Source organism: Ursus arctos, unplaced genomic scaffold (genome assembly GCF_023065955.2).
Source record: "Ursus arctos isolate Adak ecotype North America unplaced genomic scaffold, UrsArc2.0 scaffold_2, whole genome shotgun sequence".
In the NCBI taxonomy this organism is placed as follows: domain Eukaryota; kingdom Metazoa; phylum Chordata; class Mammalia; order Carnivora; family Ursidae; genus Ursus; species Ursus arctos.
This window is the reverse complement of record NW_026622874.1, coordinates 59,438,223-59,448,469: the sequence shown is the minus strand read 5'-3', so window position 1 is coordinate 59,448,469 and position 10,247 is coordinate 59,438,223. Positions and strand designations below refer to the sequence as shown.

The 10,247-nt window shown below is 46.7% G+C and overlaps 1 protein-coding gene across 2 annotated transcripts in view; it reads left to right on the top strand.

The window, feature by feature from the left end:
- Nucleotides 1-4,918: 4,918 nt before the first annotated feature.
- Nucleotides 4,919-10,247, top strand: part of DDR2 (discoidin domain receptor tyrosine kinase 2) — a 127,806-nt gene continuing 122,477 nt past the window's right edge. The window contains exon 1 of one of the 2 annotated variants that reach the window (XM_026517238.4): nt 4,919-5,018. In XM_026517238.4, the coding sequence (XP_026373023.1) occupies nt 5,013-5,018 (6 nt within the window). In that variant the 5' untranslated portion in view covers nt 4,919-5,012. The remainder of the gene's footprint in view (nt 5,019-10,247) is intronic. The other variant, XM_057314857.1, reaches the window with a different exon arrangement.

Genomic DNA, 10,247 nt, shown 5'->3' with positions numbered 1-10,247 from the left:
GCTTATAGCACTCCACAAAAGTTTTGGACCATGGAGTTCTTTTTTCAAGAAGCGTCTTAAGGGAAGAGGGCTTCATAGCATACATTTGGAGAAATTAGAGATTAGAGAGTTTGTCTTAAGAATAAGTCTGTTGCAGGGTGCCTGGGTGGCTCAGTTGGTTAAGCATCAGACTCTTGATTTCGGCTCAGGCCATGATCTCAGGGTCCTGGGTTTGGGCTCCATGCTCAGCCTGGAGTCCGCTTAAGATTCTCTCTCTCCCTCTGCCTCTCCCCCCACTCATGTTCTCTCTCTCTCCCTCAAATAAATAAATTAATCTTTAAGAATAAGTCTCTTGCACTAAAGGTTGGTAGTGAAATGGAAAGAAACAGGAGACTGGAATTTTGTTCTGGGTTCTACTACTAACTGGTTATCTGGTCACTGAACTTCCCCAGGCCTGTTTCCACAGAGGTTACACTAATACTAGATGAACCCTTAAGTTCTTTCAACTCCAGAAGTCTGTGATCTTGTGCACATTCAGAAGAACATCGTCTGTGATTTTTCTACTCTGTAATAACACTGGTGGCAGAGACAGTGGTGGGGAAAGTGAGGGCAGAGGGGCAGTGACAACAAGATGAGTAAGATGTGGTTTGAACCCTGAGCTGATTATGTGGTTGGGCACAGTTACAGGGCTGGACTGTTGTAGCAGAGATAAAAGAAGTTTCCAGTCTGTTCTCAGGCCTCTCTGAATCCAGCCGTGTCATCTGGTGCACGCGCAAGGCCGAGTCGCCAAGGCCGTGCTAATTCCCAGTGGTCACTTAACCATCCAGTTACAGTTTTGGAGCTGTGAGGCCTTAGATAAACCAGTTAGCCCTCTGGGCCTGGGTTTTCTTTGTCTGTGAAGTAAGGGAGTTGGGTTAGATGAGGGACTTCTGATGTTTTAGGAGGAGGAACTATTTTTGAGTTGTTCTGGTTTTTACCTGGGGATGTTCGTTTTCCACCCACTCAAGGCAGATGGGCCCCAAGGCTTGGTCTTCGTTTTTGTTCTCTTCCTTATTTCCAGGTCATTTTACCTGCCTCAGACTTCACTTACTGCTTTTAGGTATTTGATGTTCAACGATGTATCTCTAACACCGAACTCTCTCTTGAATGCCAGACCTGAATTTCTACCTCTCTGCCCGATGTGTTTACCTGTTTCCATCTTAAGAAAACCAATTCTTTTTTTTTTTTTTTGTTTAGGGGGAGGAGGAGTAGAGGAAGGGAGAGAGAGAATCCCAAGCAGACTCCATGCTCAGTGCAGAGCCTGGTGTGGGGCTCTATCCCACAACCTTGAGATCATGACCTAGGCTGAAATCAAGAGTTGGACGCTTAACCTACTGAGCCACCTAGGCCCCCCCTAAGGAACCCAGTTCTTTATGTTCAAAACCAAGTTCACGATCTTCCCTTACATACCAGTTCCTCTTCTGGTTTTCCCAGGTTTTGTTAATAATGACATGCTCCTGGTCACGTGCAGGTTGGAAACCCACCCTTCTTTGACTCCTCCCTTCTTCCCTGCTGTAGCTAGTCACTGGTCAACCGTCAATTCTGTCCGCATTATCATTTCTTTCTTTTCCCTCCCTGATGTCGTTTTTCTAGGTCAGGATCTGGTCAGTCCTTTGCCCCTTGTCTCTCCTCTGCTGTGTCCCCCATGCCAGGTTAAGCCCATAGCCTCTCAGAACCTGCCATTCCTCTCTTCCAAGGCTGGCAAAATCCTATTTATATTTCAAGAGGCAGCTAGGTGATGCCTCCTCACTCTTTCAGGCCTTCCCTGAACACCCCACTGGCTGCATTTCTCCTTCTTTTAGCACCTTATTCTTGTCTATCTTATTACTCCCCCAACCCATGTACGTATATGGTTATATCCCTTATATCTTACGATATGCATTATACACCTTCTTGGAGGCCAAGGGACGCGTTTCCCTAATCAGTAGCACCTGCAGCACCTGATATGCACTAGGAGCTAGAAACGTCATTGGATAAGTTACTTTTACACTATTTACCCATTATTCAAAATAATCATCTATAAATTCAAATAACCTATTCATCTTAATAACTGATCTAATCAAACACTAATTAAATAAAACAAATAATCTATAAATCTCAAACTAATTAAATCTTGGCTTTGATGTCCGGCCATTCTTACTTTTGTGTCTAGGGTAGGGATGATTTTCTGAAGAATTTTGATTTTGATTTCAGCTACAATATTGGGTTAATAAAATCATTAATTTACAGTTAAAGATAACTCATCTCTCTTGTGAGACCATCCCTAGGAAGCCGATGGCTTTGCTATTTCATCCACCCCAGGGCTGGTTTCCTTTCTAGCTGGAGCATCACATGATGATGTGCTTCAGCGCCTGGGCTTTGGAGTAGGACAGACCTGGTTTCGAATTCTGATTCTGCCTTTGTTCGCTGTGCTACCTTGGCAATTTACCTCGTGTCTCCAAAACCGTAGTTTCCTCATCTGTAAATGAAGGTCGTGATACATCCGTCCTGTAATTATTGCAGGTGCTGGTTCTACTCCTGGGAATTGTTCAGGAGTAAATCTCTCGTTTCCCATCCTTGCCCAAGGGCTCCTCCAAACCTGGTGGGTTTTCTCTAGGTTCTGTGGGTCTAAAAGTGCAAACCATGCTGTCCCATGTGATTTCAGAGGCAGACTGGAAAGTTGAAACAGAAATGCAGGGAGTGTTGGTGCCTGTTTCCCTTGCGGGGGGAGGAGGGAAGCAGACCTGTGTCTCTCGTTTAGGATCATATGATGACAGACATCTCATGAGATCCTTTTTGTTGGAAAAAAAATTCTCTACCATCTTCTCTTGCCCCAGTCTCTGAGATCTCCAGGCTTCCTAAAAGGCTACACCATTGGGGTTTCCAGTGAAGAGCGAGCCCAGTTTAGGACGTAGGATCAGTCTCCTATCTTATTTCTGATCATAGAACAATAAAGGAAGGAGGCTACCAATTGCCAAGCATTGAACACCTACTGTGTGGTAAGCCCATGTTATAGATAATTACAATTGCTCTTTTTTTAAAAAAAATATTTTATTTAAGAGAGAGAGCGTGCACATGTGTACGTATGAGCAGGGGGAGAGGGAGAAGGAATCTCAAGGAGACTTGGCCCTGAGTGTGGAGCCAACAGGGTGAGGGGTGGGGGGACAATACGGGAAGTGACTCCATCTCATGACCCTGTGATCATGACCTGAGCCGAAATCAAGAGTATGGTGCTTAACCGACTGAGCCACCCAGGTGCCCTTAGAGATTACAATTATTCTTAATAACTTCATAAGATAGGTATCATTACTTCCCTTTTACAAGTAAGTGGAAGCTAAGATTATATAGCTAGTAAATCTTAGAGAGAGGAAGGTGAACCCTCATTGGTCTGCATCAACTTTAGCATTGTAAGCCTGCGGTGTAATTGGACCAAATAACCCCTATGAGGGGAGGGTTTCCTGCAGGTGAGGGGTATTCTGTTTCTATGTCAGGGCAGTTGTGACCTAAGAGGGTTAATCTCTGTTAACTTAGTACCACAGGGAAATAGTTTTTTAGAATACTGTCTGGGGGCACTTGGACCCTGATCCTGCCTTCCTGCCTCACAATTATGTGACACTGATGATAGTGTGTTTCCAGAAAGGTCGATGTTTGTAAACATTCCTGTAAAAATAGGCACAGAGATTGTTAACACAAGTCTTTCTGGCACAGTGAGGTAAGCCCCAAGTATAATACTGGGTGAGCCCCCTGTAGTGCGGCAAAAAGTTGGGTATTTTCTCCAATTTTGACTACTTTGGTTGCATGCCTTATTGGGGAACTAGAAGCTAGAAGAAAGCTGTACTAATTTATGTGACATCTGTTCTTGCTCCGTGTGGCCCTTTATTCCTATTAAGCCCTGTGTCCTTCACTGAAGAAAGTGGCAAGTAACAGTAGCCGTTGAGCAACCCGTCTGAGTGCTGTGGCGCTGGGCATAGCTGGGTGTTGTCACATCTGCTTAGCGGAGGACAAGAGACCCGCAGAAATGAAGTAATGACATACGCTAAAACGCAGCTCCCCCCAAGGGTAATGGAAAACCCGAGGTGAAATGGATACGGTGCTCACACTTGATTGTTAAAAATTAATAAAAACTCTATATCCCTATATCTTCATTTATGTGTAGATAGTTCTGGAAGACTGCTCAGGTAACTGATAACTAGTGGCGTCACAGAAAGGCAATGATAATCTGAGGGGGAAGTGAGACCTAATTTGATTGCATGGAGTGGTGACTCCAGGGCCACCTGAGCACCCCTGGGGGCCCGGGAGATCCTCTCAGGGAATCAACGAGAACAAGACTATTTTCACAATAATCCTAAAATGTTTCACTTTTTTTTTAAACTCTCATTCTCCCACAGTTACATGGTGGAGTTTTCGAGAGGTTAAGTGATATGTGATATTGCAACAGATTGAATTCAGAAGCAGATATGAGAATCTGTGTTCGATTAAGCCAGATATCAAAGGGATTCTTTAAAATGTAAAATAATGCGACTCCTCTCATTATGTATTTTTTGAAAATAGCTATTTTTATTTAAAAAATCATTATTTATGTTAACACATAATCATAATTTAATAATGTTTAAGAAACTAAAAATAATAAAATTTAATAATTATTTCAAATAAATAATAAATTAAAAATTCTGTTTTAATTTCTAAGTTGATAAATATCAGTAGGTGTAATAACCCCCAGAAACAAAATGTCCTGGAGATCCCTTTGGTGTCTGGGGCACTTAGGGGCTTCTGTTTGATAGTCATACCCAACAGTGTCAAGTAGGAAAGAAAATGTGAATGAAGCAAACGTTGGTAACATGATATTGCTTTCCCTTTTTCCTCCTCCATAAAGGGATATCTACAAGTGGTCTGGAGTTCCATGCTCTAGAAAGTTCCAGCGCTTGTGGCTTGAAGCAAAGACATTGCGACGGTTGAAGAGACACAGAAGCCAGCTGTCGTGGAGGATCCTGTTCCTCGGAGAATGTTCTGCACCCATGGATGTAAGTAGGGCCAGTCACTGAAGCTGTCACCCCATGAGCCGGGGAGCGATGGCAGGAGGGGTGCCCTGAAGCCCCTCACTTACCTGGCTTGTGTCATAAGGACCGTTGGGCATGTGGGTTCTGTGCCGAGAGCTGGTATCAGAGAAGATCATGTATTTGATTGTATGGGAAAGCAGATATTGAATGTCAGCTCACACCTGACTGATCCAGACGTGGCTACCCCCAGGTTAGAGGCCGATCCTGGGGTGTCCTGGCTCAGGCGTCTTCCCTGACTCTGAGGAGCCCAGGGTATTTCGGCCTTCCCTGTCCCTACAGGGCCACTGGAATCTCAGGGTTCCCACATCAATCTGGCTTTCTCCTAATTTCATTCATTTATTTTTTTTATAAGTTGCCTTCTTCCAGAAATAATTTGAGGTGGTTTAGAGAAAAATAATAATTTGCAGAACTACTAAAACCAGGGTCATTGAAGCAGAGTCCTGTAATAAGGTTTGGAGGAGTTGCACGTACAAGAGAACCTAGCCCGGGTACTTACTGCAGATAAATGCCACGCTTCGCCCTGGGCCTCAGGGCGGGAAGAGGAGCGTGGCACAGCTCCGAGCTTCTGCGAGGAAGCTAGGAAGCGTTCGCCCACGTCGAGGTGGTCTGCTCTGGGTCAATTTTGGTCTCGAGGGGACTTCTCAGGTCATCCTTTAGCCGACTCGGATCCCACTAGTGAGTCTGGAACTGTAGTCATTCCACGAGTCTGCCCGGAGCTCGCTGAAGGCGGAAACCGCGTCTCCTTCCTGCCCGCTTTCCCGGCATCAGCACAGGGCCTGGCGCACACGAGAGGCTCAGGGGGAGCCTGCGGACTCGACTTAGGCTAAATCCCTCGGCTCCGGCTCCGTAGGACTTGCTGGAGGAATGGGAGGCTGAGCCGTGAGCCCTTGGGAGTGAAGCGTGAGCGCAGGAGGGAAGAGCAGTATTCCCTCACACCCTCCAGGAGGTTTCTTCTCACTGTCAGGACGCTCATGGGATTATACACTCCTTCCGTTTTTTATCCAAGGAATAAACCTCCTCCCCGTTTCTCCTTCACCTCCTTGCGGTGATAAACTATCCTGGGTCCCTTTCTTCCTGCAGCTTTGCCTTGAAACTAATTTATTTCTCTCCTTCCTCCCCCCTTCCCTTCCTTCTGATAGACTTCTGAGAGACTCTTGATAACGGAAAGCTAAGAGGTCTTAACCAGACCCTTCATGGTGTGCCGTTCAGAATGAATAATTCATAGCTACATTTAATCACGAACCAGAAGCTACTGCAGATTTTCTCTGTTATACGAGATTCCTCAAACGTGATTTATCTGTGGCTCCTACTGCTTTACTTTCCAGAAACTGTCCCTGCGGACTTTTCTTCCCCTGCCACCCAATCCTAAGTGACTATTTCCAGAAATTAATATTTCAGCATCCGCGCCGTGTGCGATATATATCCTTGTCTCATGAATCCTCATCTGGCCGCCTCTCCCCACCTCCACAATCGTGTTACACTGAGACATCTCTCAAGTACTTCTGCTCCGCCAGGGAAGAGTCCTTCTGGTCTCTTCTGGTAGCCAGTCCAGGCTTCCTCCTTTTCTGAGAATGATGGCACTAAGTATTTCATTCTGTTCAGAGACTCGACTCTCTGTTCCCTGTGTCTCCTGTTAATAGGAAGACCAATTAATTCAGCATCTAAACGGGAACACTTGTGAGGGAAAGGGGATGTTATTAATAGATACTCTGAAACACGGGGCTAATCCGAACGTATGGTCACCTACTTTTCGGAGATCTGGCATCACTCAGGAATACTGAGAGCAGAGGTTAACCATAGTCTTTGGAGAGAAATGCCCCCAGCTCTCTTTGGTTGTTGCTTTTGCCCCCCCCCCCCCAACCTCTGGTGTAGATTTCACTCCGTGGAGTGTTATAAAAGCCAGAGGAGAGCCTGTCCCCTCTTGGAGGTTAGGGCTCCCAGGGGACATTGTCAAGCTTGTCACAGAACGGGTGGTCCTGTCTTCCCTGGCTTTTCCTCCCTTTCTTTCCGCCTCTCCCCTCCCCCTCTGCAGTCTTCCTGCTCTTGCTCTGCCTCCCACCTGCCCCTCCCTCCGACCTTCTTCCTCTTGCTTGTATTGTCCCTGCTTTTTTCTCTTTTGTCTTCTGTCCGCTTGTCATTCACACTGTCTTCCTTTCCTCTCTCTCCCAAAATGGTTCTTCCAGCGCCACTGGAGTGTAGCTCAAAAGAGCAGTGCTGCCAACGTTAGCTTCTCCTTTAAAGGAAAAGTTTGTATTTCCAACTGGAACTTGATTTTCCTTCATTAGTTAGAAGCTGTTTTTTTCCCATTGCGAGTGGCCCAGGGCTGGTCTGTTTCTCATGAGTGTCTCAGGTGGGAGGTCCTGCTCGCATGTGTCCTGGAGGGCATGTTGTCTAGGGGACAGCACAGCCTGTGGTTGGAGGTGGGGGTGGCAGTGGGGATGGGTGACATTTGGAACTGTGACCGGAACAAACCTGGTCAAACAAATGCAGAGTGCATCAGGGTTGAGGTGAATGAGATGCTGTGGCCACATGGCTGAGATTTTGGAATAAGGCTCTGAGATTTTGGAATATGGTGGTGCCAGGACTATTTTAGAAAAGGCAAGATCAGGGTCAGTATCTAACTAATCAGAGAGCCACAGCTAGTGTGCCATGAAGGAGAGGAGACACCTGTTAGAAACCGAGGAACCAAGACTGCCTAGGGGAAAGGAGGTCAGGTGTGCCAGAGGCTGGCTTAGACATTTCTGGATGAACTGGGCTCCAACACCGTTCTGAAACGCATGAGCTGCAAATGGACTGTGCGATGAGATGCAAGGAACTGTGGGGCCGGAGAGCAGCTTGGGACCCAAGGACTTTGGGTAACAGCTTTACTAACAAAAGCAGTAACTGTTTATTGAACACCTGTGACGTGTAAGGGACTCTACAAGTGACTTGAAAGCGTACATGTAAGTACAAGATCATCCCAGCCCAAGTGCTCATGGTTGACAGGAAAGGGAAGGAACAAAAGAGAGAACCATGCTCAATGCAGGGGGGTGGGGGGGAAGGAGGCGCCCAGAGGGCGGTGAGTGGTGATGGAAGGGGACAGCACTTCCCCAGAGTGGCTGGGTGGTCCTCAACTGTGGAGGACTAAAATATTTGCTCACTGGGCCTTTACAGAAAAAAAAAAAAAAAAGTTTGCTGGTACTGGCTTCTGCGATGAACCCTGGGGCCTGGACAGTGGGGCAGCATACAGAGGGGGTGAGGGATGGGTTGGTCATTATCAGTGGAGCTGACCTCAGCAGCAAGGACACTGAGTGACCAGCGAACCCAAACTGGACACGGGAGTGGGGTGGTGCTGGAGGAGAGGAGGGAGCAAATGGCAGTCTATGGGGAGCAGAGGGTCGAGGAGTGGTGGAAGAGAGAGCTGGAAAGGAAGGTGGCTGCCAGATTGGGGAGCGCTCTGACCTCTGGCTGGGCTGTGACATCTGGACACCATCTTAGCATCTGCCTGGTCTGTGCCTCTCTTGCCGAGTGTCAGTGCCGTTCTGAGCCAGGTTTAAGGGGGAACTATCCAGGGGCCTAAAAATAGACATGCATGAAACACTTGGAGCCAGCATTTTCTAAGGTGTCAGCCTCTTGTTTTTGCTTTGATCTTTGCAGCATGTAAGAGTAGGTTTAAGGGCCAGCCACAGATCACATCGCCCTCAGAGCACACCTACGGCTGCTAGCAAGAGTCTTATTTCCATTGTTTCAATGTTCATTGCCTTATAATTTCTCATGTTATATTAATTACCTTGGCCTGAGACTGTGGGCTGCAGGGATGATGTTAAGTTTCCTGGCTGGCAAGATTCGCTGGATTTTCTTCTGCGTTTGAACTTACTCAAAGTTCCTGCTTCCTGGGGGGGTGGAGTCCCTGGTTCCTCCTGTGACAGATGAGAGGGGTAGGGGTCATGAGACATTGTCTTAGACATTCATATGACCTCTTATATTGATTCATTTTTTTTTTAAAGATTTTATTTATTTATTTGACAGAGATAGAAACAGCCAGCGAGAGAGGGAACACAAGCAGGGGGAGTGGGAGAGGTAGAAGCAGGCTCATAGCGGAAGAGCCTGATGTGGGGCTCGATCCCATAACGCCGGGATCACGCCCTGAGCCGAAGGCAGACGCTTAACCGCTGAGCCACCCAGGCGCCCCGGATTCATTTTTTATGCATATGAGCTGCCCTCTCACTCCCTGCTCTCCACCCCCCTTGCCCCGCGATAAAAAGATTGTGAGAACCTCTTAGCCGAGGTCTGAGTCTCCTTCAGGTATTTTTGCTTTCGTGTACCATCTAGCATAGTATCCCACATGCATTCTCCGTTTGGGGGTAGAGAAACCGGGTAGGTGGTGGTGGGCCGCCGGAACCCACCTGCTGCCATGTTTCACCCCAGAACTGGGTTTTGTGGAGGATGTTCCAAAACAGATTTTCACTAATGGAAGCATCATCCACTGACAGCTTCAGTGTCACCCAGGAGCTTGTTGAAAATACAGAGTCTCAGGGGCGTCTGGGTGGCACAGCGGTTAAGCGTCTGCCTTCGGCTCAGGGCGTGATCCCGGCGTTCTGGGATCGAGCCCCACATCAGGCTCCTCTGTTATGAGCCTGCTTCTTCCTCTCCCACTCCCCGTGCTTGTGTTCCCTCTCTCACTGGCTGTCTCTATCTCTGTCGAATAAATAAATAAAATCTTTTAAAAAGAAAAAAAAAGAAAATACAGAGTCTCAGACCTCAGACCTCAGAGTCTATAATTTGGTGTTTGAGACACATTGGTGTCCAGATGTAATATGTACAAATCACCTGGGGATTGTGTTAAGAATGCAGTTTCTGATATTATTTGAGGTTACGTAGATGATGGTAGAACAAGGAGGCCTCAAAATTTTCTTGTACCAAAGCGGCAACTTCCTTTCTAAGGGTGTCAGTGAATATCCTTTCCTCCTCATACTGACACTCCTGCACTGAACAAACAGTTTATGTCAGGGATTTGCACACTATAGCCTGTGGTCCAAATCCATCCTGCTGCTATTTTTGTCAATAAAGTTTTATTAGCACACAATTTTCATTTATTTACACATTGCCTATGGCTTCTTTTGTGCTACACTGGCCAAGCTGAAGAGTTATGACAGAGACGTTTTGGCCCACAAAGCCTAAAATATTTACTCACTGGGCCTTTACAGGAAAAAA